At 41.4% G+C, this 27,883-nt stretch overlaps 1 protein-coding gene across 4 annotated transcripts in view; it reads right to left on the minus strand.

The window, feature by feature from the left end:
* Window positions 1-2,027: 2,027 nt before the first annotated feature.
* The window catches only part of relch (RAB11 binding and LisH domain, coiled-coil and HEAT repeat containing), a 101,098-nt gene continuing 75,242 nt past the window's right edge, over window positions 2,028-27,883 (minus strand). For 2 of the 4 annotated variants that reach the window (XM_078199884.1, XM_078199870.1), the window contains 12 exons: window positions 27,047-27,170; window positions 25,715-25,763; window positions 23,834-23,919; window positions 23,628-23,734; window positions 21,158-21,257; window positions 17,496-17,578; window positions 16,980-17,043; window positions 15,086-15,224; window positions 13,823-13,939; window positions 8,956-9,044; window positions 6,290-6,360; window positions 2,028-3,281 (listed from right to left, as the gene is read on the minus strand). In XM_078199884.1, the coding sequence (XP_078056010.1) occupies window positions 3,161-3,281; window positions 6,290-6,360; window positions 8,956-9,044; window positions 13,823-13,939; window positions 15,086-15,224; window positions 16,980-17,043; window positions 17,496-17,578; window positions 21,158-21,257; window positions 23,628-23,734; window positions 23,834-23,919; window positions 25,715-25,763; window positions 27,047-27,170 (1,150 nt within the window). In that variant the 3' untranslated portion in view covers window positions 2,028-3,160. Of the gene's footprint in view, window positions 3,282-6,289; window positions 6,361-8,955; window positions 9,045-13,822; window positions 13,940-15,085; window positions 15,225-16,979; window positions 17,044-17,495; window positions 17,579-18,320; window positions 18,404-21,157; window positions 21,258-23,627; window positions 23,735-23,833; window positions 23,920-25,714; window positions 25,764-27,046; window positions 27,171-27,883 lie in introns of all 4 variants that reach the window. The other 2 variants (XM_078199876.1, XM_078199860.1) reach the window with 1 other exon arrangement.

Below are 27,883 nucleotides of genomic sequence, written 5' to 3' on the forward strand. Positions count from 1 at the left end.
AACCATTGTCGTAAAAACCCATCTGGTTCACTAATGTCCTTTAGGGAAGGAAATCTGCCGTCCTTACCTGGTCTGGCCTACCATGTGACTCCAGGGCCACAGCAATGTGGTTGACTCTCAACTGTCTTTGGGAAACTAAATGCTGGCCAGCCAGCAAAGCCCATGTCCCATGAGTGAATAAAAAATTTGCCAATTGTCCGAGGCTATCAAGCAGCTACCCTGCCACACCGCTGATAAGACTGGTTTTGATGATCAGCTTCTGGCCAATGGCAACTACCTCAATGATGGTGCCACAGTACATTGGAAAGTGATTGGACTTTTCCTTGTTGCAGATGGTAATTAACTGGCCAGCAATGATTAGTATTCACCAGCAGACAACTTAGTCCTGGATGTTGAAGGCTGGCTCATTGGAATTACAAATGAAACAAAACTTATCACCAGCGATCAGCTACAACTAAACCTATAACTTATGGGAAGCTCATTGATGGAACAGCTGATGATAGTTGGTCTGATGCTGCTGCACTGGGGCAGTAAGAACTGGCCTTAGACACAATCATGACCATAAGCCTGTGAATTAAAGCTCCAGCCACAAGAGGCATTCCTCCTTGACCACAGATTGCTGGAGCATCTCAGCACTACACTCATTTGAATACTACTTTAATGTTTAGGGCGTGACTGTACCCAGTCCTTTCACATTTCGCTTTAATCTAGGCATGCAGATATGCTGCAACGAGGTGTGGAGCCACATAGTTCTGATGGAACATGGACTGAAATCATAGAAATAACAGTGCAGGAGGCCACTCGGCCCATCAAGCCTGCGCCAACAATTCCACCCATGCCCAACCCCTGTAACCCCTCGCAATTAACCTGTAACATTAATGTACCTTTAAGAATTTTTAAAATTCTTTAAATTAAAAATCATGCTCACTGCTGATCTTAGTGTTGCCATGTTGCCCGTAGAAGTCCTTTAATGCTACTTAAATGGGGTTTATTTTTACTTTAGGATCTTTTATGACCCTGCATTGTTAGAAGGTAGGTCATGTGTTTTGGACAGTTTTTCTTCCTTCCTAATGAATTTAAGGTTTCATTTCCCTAGGGACATCAAGCTGAAAGGAAGTGTTTCTCTCTTCCCCTGGCTTTGGAAATTCTGCTGGTTAGCTGAAAGCAAGGCTTCTTGCCTTCCTGACATAGAGAATCTGCTGTTTGTGACTTGACCAGAGTCCCTCCCTATTGTTCTGGAAAACTATTATGACTCCAAGCCTGTGTGAGTGCCTCAAGAGATCTGCAGCTTTCATCCAAAGGCCTCAGTCCCAGTATCACGTGAGCATTAGTCTTTGCTGTGTTACCTTTGGCAACAATTTTTTTAAATCTATGGGAAGTTTTGTTTGATTGGAACATTTTAGCTCCATTTGTTAAGGGTTACATATTAGCATGGTTGTTTTGTTTGCAATTGATAAAAGTTATTGCTAATTTTCTTTCCCTACATGTTAACTAGATTCTGAAATAACCATTGTTTGATTAAAAGTTCTCTAGTTGGGTTGGTAGATGCCATTCTAATGCTGGATAAAAGCAAATTACTGCAGATACTGGAATCCGAAACCAAAGAGAAAATGCTGGAAAATCTCCATGGGTCTGGCAGCATCTGTAAGGAGAGAAAAGAGCTGACGTTTTGAGTCCAGATGACCCTTTGTCAAAGCTTTAACAAAGGTTCATCTGGACTCGAAACACCAGCTCTTTTCTCTCCTTACAAATGCTGCCAGACCCGCTGAGATTTTCCAGCATTTTCTCTTTTAGTGCCATTCTAATGCTGTTCTGCAATACCCAATCAGGCCGCAGGAAAGCAGACGGCTCGTTCTAGTTTGTAGGTTTCCAGCAGTACAGCTGGGGAAATGTTGAGGGCCTGGCCTATGGCTATTGCACCCCACTGCTCTAGCAAATTATCATGAAAATAAACAGCTTTATACTGCATTTAACCAAGTGGATTGATTAAACCCTTGACACTGAAAAGATAAGAATGCTACTTGATTAATATAAAGGTACCGTGGCACAGAAATACTTTTATTGTTTCAATTCACCGTTCACAGAAACTATTTAAAATTACATTATTTAATGTCTAATCTACTTGTGTTTTGCATGAAATCTTTCATAACCAGCGCAAACATAAACATTATAGATTTATATTAAGATTACACAAACTTCCAGCTAGTGAAATATAATAATTTCTGAACTTTACATGGAAAAATGTATTGCACTGTAGGTAAACAGTACACTCATGCAGTTTGCGTTTGGTTCACTCGTTCAGTTCAACATAACCGACGTCCCTTGGTCACAGTTAAAACTGAGCTGAATTAAAAGCAATGCAGAAACTCAATATTCACAGGCATTCTGCAATGTCGTTTTATATAAACATCACAAAACAGATGCACTAATTCACATTCTTGATTTTACAAGTGTAGTTAAGTTGAGAAAATTGTGGCTTCTTCGTCAACACAACTGAACTATTCAACTGCTTATTGCAAAGGAAAAAAAGATCATTTTTACTGCAACGTAACAGAAAATAGTCCTAAATTTCAAAAGAAACACCAAAGTGACAGAAACAGCTTCTCCACGGCAGTCTCCAAGGTCATGTATTATGCTGTAGTCTTGCTTTCTTCTGGTCGGAAGGCACAGGAATATGCTGGTGACTTTTTTTTAAAAATCATCATCAGTCAAGAATCCAGTCAACAAAAGCAGTCTGAACGGATCCCCCATAATTAAATACACAAATGGTTTCACTTCATTATTTTGACACAGATGTGGAATTTACATTATATCCAAGAGGTTACAGATATAGTGCTTCAGTGTATAATACAATTATTTACTGTTCAAAGTCTCAATGCAGAATAAGGAGAAAAGAAAAATTGCCCGTAAAGGAGAAAATACTGGATACAGCGAAAGAAGACAACAAAATACATGGACACCGACACTATCATCTTTACACCCATCTCACAAGAAACAGCAATATACACACAAAAATATTAAGTGCAAATATCTTTGGAAGTTAGAATAAAATAATCACCAGAACAAAATTTTTTTAAAAAGGCAGAAAATTTACTTCAAGTACAAGATTCTGACCCACGAGAGGTCACAGTTTAGTGTAAATGGACAGTCTTCCTTCAATTCACTTCTTCCTCTGGAACACATTCGCCAACATTGCCCCTGAAGTGGATAGCTGACCCATTTTGTTCAAGAACCTCGTCTTTGTGTCTTCACTGACCAGACTTGCAGCAATAGACATCGAGCTTCCGTGACACAAACAGAACAAAAAAAAAGCTTGAGGTTTTATTTCATTTCATGTTGAATGTGACAGCTGAAAACTGATTAACCACTTACATGCAACAATACGATTCAAATAATCTTTCATCAGATCGGGATTTGCACTGGTTACTTCTCTCAAGGGTGTGATTTTTTTCACCCAAACTCTCGTTTGCAACAATTTGATTGTTTGCCACTCACTATAAAATGCAAACAACTGAAGCAAAATGACCAACACCACCAGGGTTAAATAATAACAGGCTCAAAACTCACCAAATATGAGATTACCACTCCCTATTCTGCATTTTAAGATATTTTTCATTCTTTCCAGAACAAATGATTGCTATGGTGCTGAGCCAAAAATAAAATTGGACATTTGAAATGAAAGAATTGGGCACTCAAAATTAAACTACAGTCAGTCCCAGCAATTAGCCTACAGAAAACCAGACCTGGTTCGAATATACAGAACTCAGACAGGCTGCCGGGGCATGTCTGGATCCACCCAATCGAAAACCCATTAAGTGATCATCGCTCCTATTTGACATGCACCGACCTATTGTCCGCAGGCTAGATGGGCCAGACTCCAAGGCACCGTCAACAGGTCATCAACTAGACTATTGGCCTATATAGGGCCTTCCGGGACCCATTGGCAGAAGGCTAAGGGCAGGCGAGGCCACAGGGGGATAAAATAGGGATTCCGGACACCTTGGGAGTGAAGACTAGAGACGGGAGATGACAGAGACCAGACCAGACCAGAGAAGAAAGGAAGCAAGCAAGCAAGCAAGCAACAGCCAACAAGAATCACCTTTGCAAAGACAAACCACAGGGACTCCCAGATCGGATCTACAGCCTGCCAAGCCATCTTTACGGGTAGTATAGACAAATTTTGAGTTTCTTGAATACATAGTGGGCAAATTGGGTGTTAACTATATCTAATAAAGTTTGTTGCATTATATATGTGTCCGTACTTTGTTTTTCTCGTAAATAAAGGCACCTGGGTAAAACTTTGATTAAGAAACTGGTTGAAGTATCTGAATTGGACAGGTACAGCATTACTATAAAGGCAAAACTGAAGTGATGCAACTTCCTACCCTCCAGGAAATGTTGCAGATTGTGAGGTATTTTGGACATGTGATGCAGGGGTGCTGTTGAGGAGGAAATGTGGAACTGGTGACTCACGTATACACAAGGCAGTGGCTCTGGTGAGAGAGAGAGAGAGAGAGAGATAGTTGCCCTGATTTTATCTGCCTAATTGTACAATATTTTCAAATAGGTTTCTTTTTTGAATTTGATGGGAAATGTCCAAGTCAGATTTAACCACGAGCATCATATCCGGTTACTGATCTTAGCTCCCTCCCAACTTGGACAACATGACCTTCTCTTCATTGTTCCTAGATCAAAATTCTGGTTCGAGCACCACTGTGGAAGCACCAGCCTGAGGGTTTCAGTAGTTCAATAAGTTGGTCCATCACCTGCATCTCACAACAACTAGGGATGGCCAACAAATTCACCCTGGCCAATATCACCCACAGAATAAAGGGAAAAATAAATAAGTTTAAAGATAACACTTAATATAGCTAATTTTCAGCTTGTATGAAATGTTTCCTCATGTTACAGGTATAGACTGCATTCTTCCAATGACATGCAGACTCCATGTATAGATAATCGAGACTGGATTCGACAGAAGGACAAACGGAAGCTTTGTGATAACAGTCTGGGCACATTGTGCTGCACGAGGGAGGTTTCACTCTTGCTTGGAATCTATCCCCACAATGAGGATGACATCATCAATGGTCAAAGTCATTGATTGTTTCCAGGTCCAGCCCATACCACGTTGCTCAGGTCAACAGCAGCAACATCACTGCATATGTATTGCACAGATACATAACCAAGTGACTGATGCATTGCTCACACATTGGAGAGTGTGCAGAAGAGGTTTACAAGGATGGTTCCAGGGATGAGAAACTTCAGTTGGGAGGATAGATTGGAGAGTTTGGGACTGTTCTCCTTGGAGAGAAGTTGGTGGGTTAAGAGGAGATTTGACAGAGAACATGGGGAGAAACTGTTCCCATTCATAAAACAATCGTGAATCAGGGGGCACAGATTTAAAGTGATTCGCAAAAAGAAGCAAATGTAATGCATGGAAAAACTTTATCTCACAACGAGTGGTTCGGGTCTGGAATGCACTGTCTGGAAGTGTGATGAGCTCTCTGAGGCATTCAAGAGAGCATAAGATGATTATTTGAATAGAAAATGTGCAGGGCTACAGTGCAAAGGCAGGGGAATGGCACCAAGTCATAATGCTCATTTGGAGAGCTGGTGCAGATGCGATTGGCCAAATGACCTTCTTCTGTACCATAACAATTCTGTGATTCACAGTTTTGGAATGAGTTGTTTCCTTGCTTAAGGCAGAAAGTGATGTTTCCAAGTTGCACGTTACAGCGTACAGTCCAACTAGCAAAATGCATCAGCAAATGACTCTTGCATGGTACTTGTTCTCCCCCTTTCCCTCCTGGAGTTAATGACAAGATTCCAGTAAACTCGCAGCTAAACAATAGAAATGCTTGGTTGGAATCTACAGGATTGAATGAAATGTAACTTTTAAACTAGATTTGCAACACTCGTAATGAAGCATGGGAGTGAAATGAGTTATTCTGTGTGAATGAGGTAGATGCGATCATGCCATTCAGAAGAGAATTGGATTGTCTGAAAAGAAAACAATTGACAGAACGACAGACAAAAGGCAGAGCGGGACTAAGCGAGTGACTCTTGCTGAGAGCCAGCATGGACACAATAGGCTGAATGGCCTCCTCCTGTTCATCTAACCATTCTGTGGAATATATTCTTCCCCACCCCCGTTGGGAGTTTGACTCTCAGAGCACTAAACCATCTCACGTTGCACCTGTGAGATGAATATTGATGCCAAGCTTTTCCCAACCCTTCAAACTGTTTCACCAATGCAGCACAAACAATAGCTACAATATTGAGTAGTTACCTCTGGGGCTCTTGGACACTCCTGTTTTCCACCTTCAGTTCACATTCCTTAATCATGGAGTTGAGAATGACCTGAAATTACACAGAGAGTGGCACCTCAGTATTATTTTAACGCGCATGGACAATCTTTGAGAAAAAAAACAACTTGCATTTGTGTAGCACCTTTCATGATCACAGGACGTCCCAAAAATACTTTACAACCAAAGCAGCAGTTTGCAAGTGTGAATTGTGTCCTGCTGAGTGCTTACGACTTTGTCACCGAGTCCATAACACAGAATCAAGCCATCCTTTGATAGTGAAAGACAAATTCTATTTATTGCTATTTATTTTTGGTACGAACAGATGATCCACTGCTGAAAACAACTGGAAAATTCACACTACTCTCTTCAATAACCAGCTCAGCACCAGAGACTCCAAGCTGGTTTGCCCATCAGTAATGCAAGCTCCTGCTCGGTCGGGCATCACTGTGGATTTGTTCATGAACTACCAGGAATACTGATTTGAAGATTCTCTGAATGATTCTCGGCACAAGGGGAAGGATGGAAGAAACCACATTGCTTTGAAGAATGTACAATTTCTTAGAGCAGCACCAGAGAGCAAGCTATATTTGACCTGGCATATACAATGAAACAGGATTAATTAATGACCTCATGTAAAGGAGCTTTCAGGTAGCCGAGATCATACATAACATGACTGAATTTTGCATCCAATTTGCGGGAGCGCACGTAGGTCTAATGAGAGGGTTTAGAACTTGAATAAAGGTGATCACAAAACTACCAAAACAGAACTGGCTAAAATGAATTGGGAAATTAGGTTTAGGGGTAGATCAGAACAGCAACTGACACGGAGGGGGATATTTCATAACACTAAGATACATTTGGGCGAGGGGGTAGGTTACCCAGGATTGCCGACTTGCAGGGAAGGAGTATGTGTGAGGGCCAGGTTGTATTTTGGAGGGAGAGAGGGAGAGTTTGAGAGGGGGAATGGGCAGGAGAAGTGTGAGTGAGTGAAGCTGAGATTCTGGATTTCAAACAACATAGTTAAAAAGATAAATGTAATTTTTGCAGCGCCCGAGTTAACATGGGATTGACTGTGCAAATACCTGCTCGTTCAGGGACTTCATTAAAATCAAGATTAGTTTCTTTTGCAACGTGAAGCAACACTGCCAATCTGGCGGTCAAAAACGCAGAAAATTGAAGGCAAGGCAAGAGGACGAAGCTCAGCAAAAAGACAACTACCGCCTTTGCATTCTGTGGGGCGAGGGTCAGTGAGGAGGGACGCAAGAAATGAAGGTGAGCACGGGGCCCCACTAACTGTAAATCCACCTGAGGTTGGAACTTATTGTAATTTAGAAAAATGAGAGGCGATATTATTGAAACATACAAGATCCTGCAAGACACTCTCAGTGTATGTGCTGGGTGGGCAGAAGGAGAGGCAGGAAAGTAGAGTTGAGGCCATAAGCAGATTCGTGGGAGCAGTGGCAGAGTGATATCGTCATTAAACTCGTGATCCAGAGACAGAGTAACGCTCCGGGGACCCGGGTTTGAATCCTGCCACAGCAGGATGATGAAATTTGAATTCAGTAAAAAATTGGAATTAAAAGTCAAATGATGACCATGTAACCATTGTCAATTGTTGTAAAAACCCATCTGGTTCACTGATGTCCTTTAGGGAAGGAAATCTGTCATCTTTACCTGGTCTGGCCTACACGTGACTCCAGATTCACAACAATGTGGCTGACTCTCAAATGCCCTCGGGAATGGGCAATAAATGCTGGCCCAGCCAGCGATGCCCGCATCCCATAAAATGAACCAAGAAAAATGATCTTATCAAATGGCAGAGTGGGCTCAAGGGGTAGAATGGCCAGTTGTGCGAACATATGAATTAGGAGCAGGAGTGGTAATGACCTAGAACCCGTTGCCCACAAGGATGATGGATTCGCATTTGAATGAAATAAACTAACAGGGTTCTGGTGACTGAGTGGGGCGGAGTCTGATTGGATTGCACTTGAGGAGCCATCATGGAACTGAATGGGCTTCATAGCCTCCCTATGTCATTAATGACAGAACAAAGCCAGGACAAGAACTGGAGGCCAATCTGTCCAGCATTTGACTTACTTTAGTGCTTTTGAAGGTCCCGTACTCTACTTGTTTGACCGTGAAGAATAAAAGGTCGTTTTTCTCTCTTCTAAATTCAATTTGGGGTTGGAAAAGTCATGATTAATTTGCAGAGAGTCAAGTAACATCTTCATAGGCAAGTCCCAAGCCAAGAATAAACCAGAGCCAAATAAATGTAACCATGGCAATGAAAGATCTTTATGCTCCCTCGTCCCCTCAAGCGTGATGTAGAAATTTGCATTCGGCAGTTTGAGAGATCTGAAGTATAATTGATGGGAGTTTGTGTAAACACAGAGTGGAGGGATTTTTACTCTACATCTGGCTCACGTTGCATTTAACACAACAGCGTCCAATGCTGACCAGATACCAAAATGGAAAAAACTCCCAATTTACTGACAATCGAATCCTTCACTTTTACTTTTGGTTTGGGCAGGAATGCGACGGTCGTTTGTGCTGAAACAATAAACTAGTTCTGCGAATGATTCAAACAACTGAGCACACTTTAGCTACGTACAGAGGAAACTGGAGCACTTAATTCCTAGGTACAAACCTCATGCTCTGGTGAGAGATGTTCCATATCCATTCGCAAGCACTTCAGGCCAGGGAGAAAATGGCATACCATCAGTTCTTCTGAAATAACTGCAGACACAACTGTTAAGGATCATTGTCATCCATTTTCATTTTAAAAACAGACTGACAAAAGCCTAACCTTTTAACCGCAGCCAAATAGTTTGAGGTTTCAAATCATGAGCAGATCAAGATTCTTAAGTACGCAGCAGAGTCGTTTCAAAAATAGTAGCTAGGTAAGAATTAAATCACAAAAAATGATTTTTTTCTGATGTCTGAGATGACAAAACTGAACTTGGTAAAATCATTGCACAGCTACCAATCACACTCCTATTTTCCCTGGGTAATAGTTGTGAAATTTTGCATCATGACTTTATTACTCATTCAACAAGGCACCTGGTGCAGAAAATAAGGCAACACATTGGGCGGCACGGTAGCACAGTGGTTAGCACTGCTGCTTCACAGCTCCAGGGACCTGGGTTCGATTCCCGGCTTGGGTCACTGTCTGTGTGGAGTTTGCACATTCTCCTCGTGTCTGCGTGGGTTTCCTCCGGGTGCTCCGGTTTCCTCCCACAGTCCAAAGATGTGCGGGTTAGGTTGATTGGCCATGCTAAAATTGCCCTTAGTGTCCTGAGATATGTAGGTTAGAGGGATTAGTGGGTAAATACGTAGGGATATGGGGGTAGGGCCTGGGTGGGATTGTGGTCGGTGCAGACTCGATGGGCCGAATGGCCTCTTTCTGTACTGTAGGGATTCTATGATTAACAAACCACAAACTAAACTTCAGAGAGAAAATGCTGGAAGATCTCAGCAGGTCTGGCAGTATCTGTAAGGAGAGAAAAGAGCTGACGTTGAGTCCAGACGACCCTTTGTCAAAGCTAAAAGGCAGAGAAAGTGGGAGATATTTATACTGCAGGGGGAGGGAATGAAAGATGAGTCGTAGCCACAAAAACCAGAGGAAAAGACTGCTAATGGCAGTCCATAGAGAGAATAAAGGATGTGAATGGCCAAACGGCAGAGAAGCTGAAATCAGAGGGTAAACTGTGACAAACGAAGATGTGGGGGGAGGGGGGAGATGGTTGGGAGGTAAAATTTTGAAAAAGGGGGAAAGAGGAAGCAAAGGGGGAGAAAAGGTTAGGAAAAGAGGATAAAGTAGGGGGAAAGAGTGGGGGCAGGAAGAAAAATGTAGAAAGACAATGAAGAAATAAAAGGTAGAGAACAGTAAAAAATTAAATAAAATGAAAACAAAGGGGTCAAGATGGGGTAGAGCTAATCATCTGAAGTTGTTGAACTTGATGTTGAGACTGGAAGGTTGTAAAGTGTCGAGCCGGAAGACGAGATGCTGTTCCTCCAGTTTGCGTTGAGCTTCACTGGAACATTGCTTTTCTCTCCTCACAGATACTGCCAGACCTGCTGAGATTTTCCAGCATTTTCTCTTCTGGTTTCAGATTCTAGCATCCGCAGTAATTTGCTTTTACCTAAACTTCAGAAATGATTAAGAGGCTGAGATCCACATCGGATTATAAAGTTGTGATAAATACAATGGGTTTAATGGGGAACCCTGATTCTCGCCAAACACTTGTCATCTTGCATTCACATTTAAAACGTATCAAGTTCCTTGGAGTTAGTGGTGGTGAAGAATAAGCCCCAAGTAATTGATCTGTGCCCGATGGATTTCAAAATTCACAAAACCACAAAAAAAACATTGAAGCAGCTTTGTGATTTGTGGAAGAAATGTAAAATAATCCACAGCCTCATGGATCATTGTTTAGAGGTTACTTTGAGACAAAGAGATTCAGATTTTAGTTTTACGTAAACATCGGATGCAACAAAAAAAAAATCAATTTTTGAATCAGTATTGCTCAAATGCATCTTATTGTCTCCATATCTTGGGATGGATCCATCACCCAGAGCATGTCACTGCTTCCACTTACCATGTAACTCCTACAACATCCAATCTTGCATAAAAGCCTCTTCTCAAGACTAAACCCAAATTAATTTTTCCAAGTCTGCAACGTCAAATATCGCAGAACTAGGAAATTAGTTGTCAAATTGATCTCGGGCATTCTTTTGTATTCTTGGTGGAAAAGAAAGGAAGGTTCAAGTATGTAGAAAGAATGAGAAAGACCAGTAAAGTTCACTTTTGTTCCATTTTGCTTCCGTAGTTTATAAAAGTGTGTATAGATTTGATGGGTTCGCCTTTGGAACCTGAGCAGTTTCTTAGCCAGGCAAGGCCTAGCTGCTGTAAACTGAAAGCAAGTGCAGATTAATTGACATGACTACTCCACAATTCAAGCCCAAAACAGATCAACATTAACAAATAAATAGAGACTGCACGCTGAACGGAATGGGCTTTCAGCGTTCTGCATCCCATCCATCAATGGAATTCGGATGGAAGTTAATTGACCAAACAGGTTAACCTTCTCTCTCCACAGAAGCTGCCAGACCTGCAGTGCACTTCCAGCATCCACAGTATTATTTTGCTTTTGCAAAGATGTTTGTTTCATCATACAAGATACACCCATGATATTGTTCTTATTGTGGACTCTTGAGGAGGAAAGATTTTGAATCAAGTAGTCAGTGCAAGAGACAAGAAAGCAGGAATTGTAAGAAAACAAGATGTCTAACAGTCCAAAACGTAAGTCATACCAGAACGCAAGATCACAGGGAAGATTGAAAAAGGTACGTGAACAAAAGTGCAGCCAAGAACTAAGATGAAGGACTGGAATGGCTAAAGATGCATTTCAAAAAAGGAAAAAATAATCAACTCAAAATTAGATAGGAAAATAAAGCTAAGAATCATGGAATGCTGCATCACACCAATTTTGACATACGGAAGAGTGTTGGACGATTAATGAAGGATTGCAGAGAAGAATGAAGGCTGCGGAGTTGTGGTTTTTGAGGTGAATAATGAAGATTTCTCAGACAAGTTCCAATACCAGTGATGAGGTGCTGGTAAAATCTGAGACCCAAAGAATGTTGACTACTGAAATGGGAAAGATTGATGATAAAAGTGATCGAGGTAGATAAAGAACGATCTTTCTAAAGACCCTCAAACTGGATGTATGTACTACCAGCAAAGATGATCCATATCTCCAGAGCCAGATTAACAGAGGCCCATGGTTGCCAACACTCTCATTGGACATGGTACCTGGAGAGAGATAGAACAATGTTCGGTGATGCGGATTCCCACCATTTGTCACTAAATAAGGTTCATTATGGAGATCTTCTGTTCTAATGGTAAATATTCTTCAGCCTTTAACACCACGTCTATAATTTATTAACACTTACAAGCATGTAGCAACAGGATGAATTCCGATGCTGTAATCTAGCGGGGAATGGAATTCTGAGGCAACATTCTGAGAGAATGTCTTCAGGAAGGGCAATTACGTTCCTGGCCCCCAAGGATTTCGATATAAATAGATTTCAAACCAGCTTGATAAGACTTTGGGAGAAATTCCATCGAATTGGGTGTCCCCCTCTTGAGAATGTCAAACCAGGGTTTAGAACACTAAGCAGTTCTGCGACAAACTATAGATCATGAGGAAATGTTTTTTTCCAGGTCATACAAGTTGCATAGAGCCAGACATATCTAATACTCTGAAGAGGTACACACAGAATCCTATAGTGCAGAAAGAGGCCACTTGGCCCATCGAGTCCGCACCGACCACAATCCCACCCGGGCCCTATCCCCGTAACCCCATGCATTTACCCTAATTAGTCCCCCTGACACCAAGGGACAACTTAGCATGGCCAATCCACCTAACCCGCACATCTTTGGACTGTGGGAGGAAACCGGAGCACCCAGAGGAAACCTCGCAGGCGTGGGGAGAATGTGCAAATTCCACATAGTCAGTGACCCAAGCCGGGAATCAAACCCGGAACCCTGGCACTGTGAGGCAGCAGTGCTAACCACTGTGCCACCCCAATTGTTCTAGCCAAGAACAATTTCTCACTGGATCTAGAGGAAAAGTCAGAAGAGGTGGTGCTGTTCTGTAAGGCACTTAGCAGCTTTCTGGACTCAGTACAATGATATCCTCTCATTTTTCTCTTTTTGGACAGCAGCTGTTCATGATTCTGCCACTCACACCAACTCGAGGCACAGGCTCTTTTGACCATTCCCTTTGGGCTTGCACCACCAACCCTTTTGTCATTTAACCTCTCCTGCCTTCCACCCTACCACATCTAACCGAGTTGAACTGTTGTTGAAGTGAGAACGATCTCCTCCACAATCTGACCAAAGTAATTTGAGACTATGGACACAATCTAGTCCCTTCATTATTTTTATAGACCCTGATTCAATTGCCAAAAGAGGGGACCAAAACAAGCCGAGTTATAATCACTATTCCAGCTTGTTACATGATGCAACTCTTAACACGATGTTGAGAAATTTAAAGTAGTGCTGGCCTGCATCCGAGAAACTTTACACGTCTGCCTGCACAAGACTCAAGTCCAAAGCAAAATCCTAACGATTCGGCATTCGAAAATTATCAGCACACCTACAAGTAGCCTCGCTTTTGAAATTATGGAGTGGTATTTTTATGCATTTCCCCCAGGTCACTGGAAAAGTCTGAAATAAAGCTATTAAAAAAAAATTCCATTATCATTGTTCGGTTAAAAAAGTTAAAAGCAAAAGCATTAAGTGTTGCTGAGATAATTAAGCTGAGACATAATCTTTGTTCATACAATGCATTAACCTGCGATAGGATTAAAATCTAAATAGCAATCAAATACAACACAATTTAAATGGAAAGTTTCACATTTTTCTGAATGGCATGTCATAGCGATTCATTTTCCAATTCACCGGCATGCGGTTAGAGTAAACGCTGGCTGTGCTACTGAAAGGATACAGCAACAGGACAGAGCACTGTAGGCTTCAAAAAGTTGAATGGCAATGTCCAGTCTTTTTGTGTCAACAGCTTGTTGGTTGTTTGAGATGGCCAACTTGTGTAGATTGGGGAGAACAACTGCGGAAAATGGGTGAAAAACAAACAAAGCAATTTTTAAATGAAAGGCGAAATTGTCCTTTTAAAAAAAAATATATCGGGGACATTCCCTCACCATTTAACATTTGTTAGATATGTCTACATCGAGAAACATTCCCAGTAAAACTGCATTAACCCCAGTCTAAATTATCTATTTATGCACCCAATATGGACTTCCTGCTCTTCCTTGTTCTAATTTATGGGAAAGCACCTGTGGCCTCCACTTCAAGACTGGTACCTCACACAAGAAATACTATGAATGGAGGCAGGCAATGGAAACAGGACAACCGCTTGCTGTTCAAATGCAGCAAAGCTACGTCCTTCAGTGGAGCACAAACAAACCATTTACATTATCTCTCCCTTTTCACCCTCTTCTCATTTGTCTTTTCCTTTCTCCTCCTCTTTTGGTATCCTACATTCATCACAGCATTCTTGATTGAAGGTGTGGGTCTCAGTGATTTACTTCAAGTGAGGGCTTCTGATTCAATTAAACCACAGACCCAGCAACAGAAATCGCACTGTGGAGCCAGGGCACACCAATAGTGTGCAGGCGTGAGAACCTTGTCACACGGGGGGGGGGGGGGGGGGGGGGGGGGGGGGGGGGGTTGGTGGGCTCCGGGAAGCTATTGCTGCCATAATTTGTAGTTTGGTAGGCGATCTATGTCGTCAACAGCAAAAAATGTGAACAGTTCAAGGAAGATCAAACACCCTGTTCTTAGCTAAATAATTTATCTTGAAAAGCAAAAATGTTCAATTATCACTGGCTTGTCCAAGAGTAAGTGATTGAATTTGGTTCACGTTCAGCTATGTATCAAATTACGACGACACTAAAAGCAACTTGGCAGAGGCAGGCATCTTGAGTTTCAGGGAAGTAAGGTGCGTTTTTTCCCCTCTTTGAATGAACTGTATCAAGCAAAGTTCCTTAAATTACAGAGATGGAGGGCGGTCTCCACACTGAAGCTTACACTTGGTCTTGAAAGTTGAGGGGAACATGCATTCTCCAAGATAATTCCAAATAAGAGATCATTCTATATATTAACTTGCGGTGCAAAAATCTCAAGTTTAATATGCAATTAAAACTGTGAGGAAAGAGAGACGATGTATAGCATTAAAAAAAAAGATACTTACATTCATCCCTAAATTTTGGTTCAGCATTTGGTCCTACTCTTCCAAAGGTCTTGATTATTTCCATGTGCAGAGAGTGTTGATCATGGTACTGTGGATCTTCAAGAAATGAAGCCAATTGCATCTTGACTCTTTCCAACAGCTGGTAAATCAAATTGCGGGGCAGAAAGTTAGCATTTTAATGCCTGGGTTCCTACTAAAATCGAACTTTAGTCATTAGCAAGATGTTAAATATAGAATTTGAAAGACGGTGTCAAACAATGGGCTCCATTATGTCTGTACAATCTTCCAAAGATATGTAGCTTAGGTCGATTGGCCATGCAAAACTGCCCCTTAGTGTCACAAGATGTATAGGTTGGCTGGTTTGATGTGGTAAAGATGTGGGGTTACAGGGATAGGGTCTGGTGAAATGCTCCATCAGAGAGTCAGTGCACACTCGATGGGCCAAATGGCCTGCTTCTACACTGTAGGGATCCTATGACTCAATTACTGAACAAAACAGAACAATAAGGGAAATAAACAGCATGTCTGGAAGTACCCAGAAAAAGTAACGACAAACATAAATCACTCGTTAAGAAGTTCCTTTGCTAGCACTGAGCACGTTTAACCAGCGACCGCTGGTTTCCTCCCACAGTCCAAAGATGTGGTTAGGTGGATTGGTCATGCTAAATTGTCCCTTCGTGTCTCAATGTGTGTAGGGGGATTAGTGGGGTAAATATGTGGGGTTACGGGGATAAGGCTTGGGTAAGGAGCTCTATCAGAAAGCTGGTGAAGACTTGATGGGCTGAATGGCCACCTTCTGCACTACAGAATTCTATGATTCTATGACCTGCTCTTCTCCCTTCAGTTTGGCTCAGATCTGTAAAGCAACTCATCAGCTTTCATGCAATTCTAATAAATGCATTTCTACCAAAAACATTATTTTCTCTTTTTTGAAGATACGCACTCCTAGCATTTGTGTCTTTAAATTTCCACCATTTGCAGTTTTGTAATGTATCTTTCTATCTCCAGCTTAATATATGTACAAGATACATTGCTCTTTTTGGCCAGACTGGATTATCAGTTTAAAACTAGACAATGTTGGAAATGTTCAGCAGGATCTGTGGAGAAAGAGAAGCGGTTCAATAACCTTACCCAGAACCTGAAAAAGTTAGAGATGTAACAGACTTTAAGCAAGTACATTTAATCTCTATCCTTCCATTTTATGACAAACCTTCCAACTTTTTGTTCTTTCGTCTCTCTGCATGCTTAAAGACTGTAACATCTCTAACTTATTACCATTCTGATGAAACTGCACGGAACTGAAACGTTAGCTGTTTCTATATCCATGGAGGCTGCCAGACCTGCTGAGTATTTCCAGCGTCTTCTGTTTTTAATCTGCAGTGGCTTGCTTTAGGATGACCAGTTTGAATGCCAAGTGTAATAAATCGCATACACATTAATAAATACTCAGTGCCTTGAGCAAACCCAGTTTCTTCAGCCCTACATTGCATTTTATTTATCAGATAATGTGCATGGTATCTGTTACTATATCATAGCTACAACCTGCCCGACCCGATGTGTTAATTAACGACCAGATATAATACAGCTGGCTTAGATATTCAAGATGTGGAGATGCCGGCGTTGGACTGGGGTGAACACAGTAAGAAGTCTCACAACACCAGGTTAAAGTCCAACAGGTTTATTTGGTAGCAAATACCATAAGCTTTCGGAGCGCTGCTCCTTCGTCAGATGGAGTGAAAACATTTCCACTCCATCTGACGAAGGAGCAGCGCTCCAAAAGCTTATGGTATTTGCTACCAAATAAACCTGTTGGACTTTAACCTGGTGTTGTGAGACTTCTTACTTAGATATTCAGATCAGCTTGTATGTTATGGCTAAGTAGCTCACACTGTACCTCTCTCTGGGTTACTGCTTCCATAATGGTGCCAAATGCAGGTATTGTAGCTATTCTTACGGAGCTAGAAAGTGAAAGAAAATGGTTAGCATCTTTGCACATCTGTGAAGCACCAATTTAATATATACATACATAATATAAATTAGTGTGTAAGTTTTGTTAGGCTGTTACAATGTAATAGTCAGTGGACGCAAGATCTAAAAATACAGTTTTCTCATCAGAGCTGTACAGATGGCTGAGCTGGTGATGGCAGAGTATGTCACACAATTATATTTCAAGAGACAACAGGTCAGATATGATGTGGTGCATTTGAGCACAATGTGCAAAAGGAACCTATTTTAACAAGTTAAGCAAGAGGTTGTTATAAACAGAATTATCAGCTGGTCAGCTATCAAGTCTGGAGAGAATACTGCAATGCTATCAAAACAGAAGTCAGTGTCGAAACAGATGATTATGTTTTTTTCTCTTTTGCTCTTTTTTTTTAAAAAGTCTATGGTCTCAGTCTGAACAACTCACAATTCAAGGTCACTGGATAAGGTAACAAGAGCCGGAGCAACCCGCTTGTCAATTAAGGCTTCATTCATGCCTCGCACGATCAGCTGTAACCAGTCAAAAAAATGCAACAAAAATAAAACAAAAAAAAAACACATTGATGAAAAAAAATTGATTAGTTAAGAGGATGAGCGCTCAGACCTTCAGCCCATTCAAGGGAGTATTCAATCTCACACAAACACACACAAAAAATAATAAGGCATACGGCACATGCTCAACAGCTAGTTTACATCAACCTGTGAGAAATTAGTAGGTTAAACAAAAGCCACGCATCCCTTTTGCCCTGAAAAAAAATCACCCATCTCATTTGATTGGGATGGTTTGTGCTGGGCAGCCAGAATAATAAAACATGAATAATGTAGGCCATAAATTCATCAACTTTAATTCCTGTGACACCAGAATCAGATTAACACACTGAATTCTGGATGCCACTGTGCCAGTGAACAGGAAAAGTTAACGTAGCAACTTAACTTGCTCTTGCACAACTAAAATTCTGCAAAGCACTGCTCAATCAGAATTTATTTATTTGCATAAAATGCAAAGTGAATTTTCACGGCGACGATGCTCCGAATTCGAAGATGGATCGAGGTTTTTAAATATGCCCCAATCTTCCCTTGTCCAGAAAGTTAAAATATTGCATTTTCACAGGCGAGGAACCAGATCACAAAATAAGCAGTTGTTTACATGATTAGCGGTGCGTCAATGCAGTAAAAGTGAACAAATCAAAGGGTGATTTCTCAGCAAGGTAATAAAAAGCGATGCGCTTCAACCGGCTAGGAAGAAACTTACATTTCAGGGTCACTGGAGAGAGTGATAAGAGCAGGGACATTTCTCTGAGCTACCAGAGTTTCATTCACCCCCTTCACCAACAGCTGATTGGGCAGGACAAGGGATGTCACATGTGATACGTAGAAAGAGTGAGCAGAGTATCATGGGAAGTAGCATGGCACATCGAAGAGAGAGAGGAACAAAAGAGCAAACAAAAATTAGAGAAGCAACAATTTCTACAGAACAGCTCAACATTTGCAGGGTTTGAAACACTACAACAGATCAAAATTTCTATGAGATAGCAGCACGTACCAAAGCTGACCAGCTGATCACACAGGTTTCCATTATTTAAATTTAAAAAAACAGCCAGGGAGATTAAGAAAACTCAACTGACTTATCCATAATATTGGATAAATTATTTTGTTTATATTAATATCGTTACCAACAAAAGTAATCCAATTTGCCTCAGTTCCAGTCCTACTGTGCACTCCCAAACCCCTGGCGGGTGAAGGGTAAGTGCAAGTTCAGAAAAGAACAAAGAACAAAGAAAATTACAGCACAAAAACAGACCCTTCGGCCCTCCAAGCCTGCACCGACCATGCTGCCTGACTTAACTAAAACCCCCTACACTTCCGGGGACCATATCCCTCTATTCCCATCTCATTCATGTACTTGTCAAGACGCCCCTTAAAAGTCACTACCGTATCCGCTTCCACTACCTCCCCCGGCAATGAGTTCCAGACACTCATCACTCTGTGTAAAAAATCTGCCTCGTACATCTCTTTTAAAACTTGTCCCTCGCACCTTAAACCTATGCCCCTAGTAATTGACTCTTCCACCCTGGGAAAAAGCTTCTGACTATCCACTCTGTCCATGCCTCTCATAATCTTGTAGACTTCTATCAGGTCTTCCCTCAACCTCCGTCGCTCCAGTGAGAACAAACCAAGTTTCTCCAACCTCTCCTCATAGCCAATGTCCTCCATACCAGGCAACATCCTGGTAAATCTTTTCTGTACCCTCTCCAAAGCCTCCACATCCTTCTGGTAGTGTGGCGACCAGAATTGAACACTATATTCCAAGTGCGGCCTAACTAAGGTTCTATAAAGCTGCAACATGACTTGCCAATTTTTAATCTCAATAACACACATTTATATATATTACAAACAGCAAAGGTCCCAGCACTGATCCCCGAGGAACAAAGCTTACACTTGTCTCAATTTTATTCCTCACACATGAAAGCTGGTTTCAAAAATTTATTTTTCTAAACTGTTCATAGCGACTAGATCTTTTTGACCAACTAGGCTACTGCCTACACACGCTAAGTAAATCTAATTGCGTCCCAAAGTCTCCTTTTCCTGGATACATGCCTGGAGTTGGCCATTCAGGAACAGATCAAGGTTATAAGATATAGCTTTACCACTCTGGATTTCATACCTTGCTAACCCACATGGTAGTAAATACATTTCATAATGTAGTTTAAAAAGCTTACTTTTTCTGCAAAAAAAAATGTAGACTACATTTAAAATTAGAGTTTACTTTATTATAGGAGGAGTAGGCCATACGAAACTGTCGCCTCTAGTTTGCTTTGCCATTCAATATCATGGCGATCTTCCCCAATGCCACATTGCTGCACTGCCTCCATATCCCTTTGTACTCAAAAAACTAGCATCTGTTTTGAATATGCTCATTGACTGAGCATCTGCAGCACTCTATAAATTCAAACCTTCTCAGCTTAGCCCTAAATGGCCTCCTTTTACCCTGAGACATGACCTCTGCTTCCCTGGATTGTTCATCTACAGCAAACAGCCTCTCAATGTCTAGCCTGACAAATCTTCTTCAGAATTTATGCATCTCAATAAAGGTCAATTAACCTGCAGATTTGCATTCTTATTAAAACATAAACACTTTGCAAGTCACATGATTGTTCCTTTCAATTAAAAGCCTAACAGCTCGTGACGTATCACTTCCTACTTGGGCAACTAAGCCAACAGTTTTTAGTACAATAACTGGATTATTATTTTCTACTTGGTCACCAATTAGCAAGCAAATTCTTCAATGCTTCAATTCACACTTTCTGTCTAAAGAGACACCCCCAAACCACCCATCCCAAGAAAATGAGAGATTCTTTTAATCTCCCTAATTTGAAATTGATGTTCTAGCTCAAAATGCAATCCTACAGTGCACCAATAGCTGAGAATTATATTATTTTAAAGTTTATTTATTTAGTGTCACAAGTAGGCTTGCATTAACACTGCAGTGAAGTTACTGTGAAAATCCCTAGTTGCCTGTTGGGGTACACCGAGGGAGAATTTAGCATGGACAATGCACCTAACCAGCACGTCTTTTGGACTGTGGGAGGAAACCAGGGCACCCAGAAGAAACCCATGCAGACAAGGAGAGAACATGTAAACTCAGCACAGTGACTCATGCTGGGAATTGAACCCAGGTCCCTGGCGCTGTTAGGCAGCAGTGCTAGCCACTGTCTGAGGAGCTAAACAACTGTGATGAATCAGGCCTGGCAGCTTTGGTAGGGTACATAAGCACAAAAAGGATCTCTCAACCCTAGCCGACAAAGCTTATATTTTAAAGCATGGAAGAATCTAAAAACATTGCTTGAATGACTAAAGCACAGTAACTAATAACAACAGTGATAACTACGCAATCACACAACCTCAATATTAGATGTTCCACTGTGATAACTTTTTACTGTAAAGTCATGCAAGTTATATTCTTAAACCAGAGGATCAAGTGATGCCCCATTGATATCTCTCGCATAGAATCTCAATAGCATGTTTAAAAAATGGCTTTTTAAAAAATAAATTTAATTGCAAATAAAATTATTTCATTGAACAGCTTACCTCAAACATTCTAGCAGCAGTGCACCTGACAAGTGCTGAAGTGTGTACAACTCCATACCATAGCACTGTTAACAGTAGTTCGTGGTATGCTGGGTTCGCACTAACAAAATAAGCAGAAATGAAAAGATCAAACTTAAAACATTGTCAAACGTTAGTGCTTTTTTTTGCTGGGGGTGGGGGTGGGGGTGGGGTGGTCGTTCCGATATAAACCTCAACTATGAAAGACGTCTCTTCCCACCCCCATGTAAATGTTTCAGCTGGATGCATTTTAAACAGAAGCAGTTGTGTAACTAGTCCTGTAAGAATATAACTAATGAAATTCCACCACTGCGCTGATTGAATTGCAGCATTTATTGATCGTTAAGAAGGGAATGGGAAATGCCAATTGTAATCTCGAACTAGAACACTGTTAACCAGCTTTGACAGAGGAATTAAAATAATTCTGGCCGCCACAAACCAATTCAGCATTGAGACAAGTAAAATAAAATTGCCAGCTTCCTACATCTGGCCACTGGCATAGCTGTCATCTTAGGAAGGCTTCTGTGATCACAAATACAAGTTGAAATATATTGAGGTGGATGAACTTTGAAGGCGACTAAAGGCTGAAGGAGACTAATGGAAAATTAAAACAGGTGATGGATTTTACTGCATTGGCAAAGGAACCTGCAGCACTGCACTAAACTCTCCAATAAAATGGTGTGGAGCTTCTGAAGCTAGAGAATCCAAGCAGCAGCACATACAGGGGTAAAATAAGCACTGATAACAATTCAAAGTTAAGGGGAAAACTGCTAGAAACTAGACTGGAAGGCAAATCCACGAGGATGAAAACTTAATCACCAAAATGATGCAATCATAGAATCCTACAGTGCAGGAGGCCATTCAGCCCATCGAGTCTGCACCAACCATAATCCCACCCAGGCCCTAACACCATGACCCCACGCACTTACCCTAGCTAGTCCCCCTGACACTAAGGGGCAATTTAGCCAATCCACCTAACCTGCACATCTTTGGACTGTGACAGGAAACCAGAGCACCCGGAGGAAACCCAAGCAGACACGAGGAGAACATGCAAACTCCACACAGACAGTGAACCAAGCCGGGAATCGAACCCGGGTCCCTGGCACTGTGAGGCAGCAGTGCTAACCACTGTGCCATCCTTCTACTCCTCAACTTCTACTCTTAATCTAACCCACACAGGCGAAATAACAATTGGTTGATAGATATCATTATAAATATAAGCAACTAAAGCTCTACCATCTATAAACCAGGGCTAAAATGTAAGCTTTTGATTTGTCTATAGTTAATACGCACACTTTGTAAATCGGTTTAATTTATGGATGGTTCTCATTCCACACTGTGTTGTCACAGGCTAACCGTGAAGATGATTCAAATTTCCTGACCACATGTAATAAATATCTCAAATTCAATGCTAGGTGGCTGAGTAAAGGGGTAACAGTTCTGTGGCACCGTGCTGCCCAATGTTAAGGATGGCATTTGATAGTATTTATAAAGGAACATGCTATTGGAACACCTTAGCGAATGTCATCCTGAGAGAAGGAAGATTAAAAACACGGGAAGCTGGGGATGGAGAAAATAGAAATAAGTGGCTCCCGTGAGAAATTAAATCAAGTGAGTGTGGCGAGAGGAGTTTGGAAGGGAAAGTGGTTGAATAAAAAGTGTAATGAAGGCGGAGGTGTGCTTGTTGGAGATGTTTACAAATAATAAAACTAGTTTAGTAGATCATTAAGCCCAAGGAGAGGTTCACAGCTTTAGAAAAGGCAAGAACTTAAGTAAGGAAATAATGAAGAGTAGCGAGGGACCATTAGTGACCGAAGGAACTGCATTATGATATCATTCACTGACCATAAAATGCAGAGGAGAATAAGATCACAGTAAATTAATCAAGGAGGTTAGCTTAGACATAGGAGAAGGTTGAAAAGTAAAGAGAACTTGTAGTCGTCATGGATTCCTTGCGTAAGAAAAATGGATACTAATTAATGAGCCAAATGACCTCTTTCTGCACTGTAAGGATTCTATGATTGTGTGTGTGCTTGAAGATGATAAACTGTTCAGTTGCACCTACAACAGTTGCAGCAACTGTTCAGTTGCTGAAGGTGGGGGGAGGGGGAAAGAGGATGGCATAGTGGCAATGTCACTGGATGCTGGAATTTAAATTCAATTAAACGAAATCTGGAATTGAAAGCTAACTTCCGTAATGGTGAGCAAGAAACCATCATTGATTGTCATAAAAACCCATCTGGTTCACCAACGTCCTGTAGAGAAAGAAATCTGCCATTCCTACCCAGTCGGGCCTATATGTGAATCCAGACGGTAATGTAGTTGATCTTTATTTGCCATCAGAAATGGCCCGTGCAAGCTACTCAGTTCAAGGGCAAATAGGGATGGGCAACAAACATTTAGGGTGTATCGAGTCTTGAGAAAAAAATAGAATACCGTAACAATACCTTACCCTAGTTCTACAAATGAAGCTTTCAGACTATCAAGAGGTGCATGAGATAATGAAAGCGTGGTCATTACATCTTCCAAAAATCCCACCAAGAGTTTCCGGTCTTCTTCCTACAGGAGAATTGAACTTATTCAGCATTTGAAAAGATTAACTTTAACTAAAAATGAGAGGTTGATGAGCCTGGAATTACAAATCCCAACTTCCCGTACCTGATTGTAACAAGTGAGTACTCCTGTTGCATATATGGGAACTGTTGCCTTTGTTAGCACCCCATTGCCAGCTGTAGCAGATATATCTTTTCAAAAAGAAAAGAATGTCAATGCACATCATCACTCAAACCAGCCTTCCATCCATTGACTACACTTCCCGCTGCCTCGGAAAAGCAGCCAGCATAATTAAGGACCCCACGCATCGTGGGCATACTCTCTTCCACCTTCTTCCGTCGGGAAAAAGATACAGAAGTCTGAGACCATGTACCAACTGACTCAAGAACAGCTTCTTCCCTGCTGCCATCAGACTTTTAAATCATAGAAATCATAGAAACCCTACAGTGTAGAAGGAGGCCATTCGGCCCATCGAGTCTGCACCGACCACAATCCCACCCAGGCCCTACCCCCATATCCCTACATATTTACCCGCTAATCCCTCTAACCTACGCATCTCAGGACTCTAAGGGGCAATTTTTAGCATGGCCAATCAACCTAACCCGCACATTTTTGGACTGTGGGAGGAAACCAGAGCACCCGGAGGAAACCCACGCAGACACGAGGAGAACGTGCAAACTCCACACAGACAGTGACCCAAGCCGGGAATCGAACCCAGGTCCCTGGAGCTGTGAAGCAGCAGTGCTAACCACTGTGCTACCGTGCCGCCCATAATGGACCTATCTCGCATTAAGTTGATCTTTCTCTACACCCTAGCTATGACTGTAACACTACATTCTGCACACTCTCCTTTCCTTCTCTATGAATGGTATGCTTTGTCTGTATAGCGCACAAGAAACAATAATTTTCACTGTTTATCAATACATGTGACAATAATAAATCAAATCAAACAAGAATGCAGCTCACAACCATCTTCAAGGGCAATTAGGGATGGGCAATGAATGCTGGCCCAGCCAGCAATGCCCACATCCCGTGCTGTTGCACTTAATCCCCTTTGCAAAGGCTGTCAAATGGTTAACTGTACTAGTTTTTGGCACATTAAGAGGCAAAAGAATACTTGGATACTTAAAATGGAGTTAGCCTTCAGAATGACTCAATCAAAATTATAATAAAACCAGCATAAAACAGAATAGATAACAACTTCAACCAACATAACCTTCTTCAGTACAATCCTATGTATGCAGCACAAACTTCCAGATTTGCAGTGATAGTTTAGATGGGATAATTAAATTAAAGCTTTGGCCCTGCAGCAGTATGGTTCACCAAATACAACAAATCTATTTTACAATGCCGATTGGAAAACTTAAAAAAAAGAGTAGATTTCAAAACTACTGCCTCGGGATAACAGTGAAAACATTTAGAATAAAGCAAACAGTTTTCTGAAACTTAATTATGTTTGCTAAATTCTTGGGAATACCAATTACTATTGGCATAAGTTGCAATGACATTAAAAAAGTTCCACTTCAAAGTTAAAGTTAATTTATTAGTCACAAGTAAGGCTTACATTAACACTGCAATGAATTTACTGTGAAATTCCCCTCGTCGCCACACTCCGGCGCCTGTTTGGGTCAATGCACTGAACCAGCACATCTTCCAGACTGTGGGAGGAAACTGGAGCACCCAGAGGAAACCCACTGCAGACACGGGGAGAATATGCCGACTCCGCACAGCCAGTGATCCAAGCCAGGAATCGAACCCGGGTCCCTGGCACTGTGAAGCAGCAGTGCTAACCACTGTGCCACCGTGCCACCCATATTCATTAAAACTGTTATCTGGATATGCACACTGAAAACAAATAAATATATATTTTTAAAGCAAATCATAACTAATATTGCTTTTATATTCTCCTCTTGTCCAACTGCAAAATGAGGCTTTCAATTAATATTCACGCACTGGAAAGTTTAACAGTGTGTGGGTGCAGCTTACCCACAGCTTCTTCTGACAGCCTTAGTATTTCTTGGAACTGTGGCTTTACCTAAGGGCGTACAGTACATCACATTAGATTAGAGCAAAGGCAAAGACAATCTACAGTCACACACACAAGTACATAGCTACTATGTCAGCTGCATTCAAAACACAGGAATGGCAAATTAAACCAATAAAATAAAAGCTATCTTAGCAAGCTGAATAATCAAAGATTACATTTTTAGGCTTTCTTTTTAAAAAACTGAATGGATCCAAGAAGCAGCTCATTCTATTATGCATGATCAAAGTTGACATTGTAAAAAGAGCGAACAATCATTAAATCTGTTGTTACCGGCTGTCGAACTGTCATTTATACAGGAGCAGCTGCCTCACGTTCTGTCCTTTTAGTTGTTGTTATAGAAATTCAATCATCTGATGGGATTCAAATTCTGATTTTGGAATTTTCAATGGGATGTAATTGAAATTCAGTGTGAGGCCTAAAAGCCAGATTTCCAGGACTGCACCTTTTTCTGGAAAAAATAATGCTTTGGGTACAGAGGACAAGATGATGTGATTCTTTACAATTCTAACAGATACAAGTGGGAGACTAATTGGATTTAGACCATGAGTGCAGCCCTGAAAGAAGCAAGTTTAAACTCAATAATCCTCAAGCCATTAGAAACTTCTGGTTGGCAATGGGTTCTAATATTACAGGACAGAAATGATCAAATATTTCATAAGACACAATGGCTCTCATCATGGTGCAGTGTACACGGATGATTATCCTGTAGCTTATCTTGTTAATTTCTGGAGAGCAAGGAGCACAAACGCAGAACTTGCCCTCGAGAGATGAAATAGGTGGGGAGAATCCTTGAGCAGGGACTTTGAAAAATAAAACAAACTATTGCATTGTACTCGTGCTCATTTATAGTGTGATTGGGCCAGCTGTATAAAGATTGACAAGGAGTTGAATGAGGAGGCGAAGGCCTAGTGGTCTTATTGCTAGATTATTAATCCAGAAACTCAGCTAATGTTCTGGACACCTGGATTCGAATCCCACCACAGCAGATGGTTGAATTTGAATTCAATAAAAATATCTGGAATTAAAAGTCCACTGATGACCATGAAACCATTGACGATTGTCGGAAAAACCCATCTGGTTCAGCAATGTCCTTTCGAGAAGGAAATCTGCCGTCCTTACCTGGTCTGGCCTACATGTGGCTTCAGAGCCGCAGCAATGTGGTTGACTCTCAAATGCCTTCGGGCAACTAGGGATGGGCAATAAATGCTGACCAGCCAGTGACGCCCATGTCCCACAAATGAATTTTTAAAAAAGAGTTTAAATTAACCCACCTTTGTGTTGGTGAAAATTTTACCAAACGTCCGACACAGCCTCCAGAAATACCGAGAGAAATCATGGACACAGGACGTGGAGGTAACATTAATTTTACCAACAGTTTCTATTAAGTGCGGTAATCTGTAATGAAATGAAATAAAAGTCACTGAGAACTCCTGGTCCATTTTGCGGCTGGACCCTCCGTAACCTCCAGATGAGGAACGGAATTACTCGGGGCCAACCAATTCGGAACACTTCCAACAAAATGGTTACAATAATTCATAACATTTTCACTGCCAATAAGCTTAGTCTGTAAAATCATAAGTCAACAGGACCAAAGTATTGGATGAGCTTCTCTTAAGACATGAAATTTGAAAAACAAGCAGTTCTTCATATTGTCCAAGGTAAACATTTAACACTGGTCCATGTTGAAATGTGCACCATGTTTGAATTGTCTTTGAAACAATGGACACAATAAAATGCTCTGGGATCGGGAGTGTTCCCCGAATGAAGTGTATTACGGGGCATGATGACATCGGGTGTCATTTATGAGGCCATCATGCTGTTTACCAAGACGGCATGTGGGTGGGTCAAAAAGTCAGGAACCCGCCCGTGTTATTAAAATATCGATTTAAAGGGCAACTGAGTTAATTAGCTATCCATCTCACTGCATCAAAACAGTCCAAAGGCTGCCAGACCTGACACAGAAAGGAGGTACAATCAGAGCCACGCCAGTAGGGCCATAGTGAAGCATCTCCTCCAGAGTCAATGACAATGCCTGGTCAGATCTGAAGGTGCATTACATTATATTCCCTCATGTCTGTCCCTGATGGTTGTGGTTTGCTCTGTACTCC

This window comes from Mustelus asterias, chromosome 2 (genome assembly GCF_964213995.1).
Source record: "Mustelus asterias chromosome 2, sMusAst1.hap1.1, whole genome shotgun sequence".
In the NCBI taxonomy this organism is placed as follows: Eukaryota; Metazoa; Chordata; class Chondrichthyes; order Carcharhiniformes; family Triakidae; genus Mustelus; species Mustelus asterias.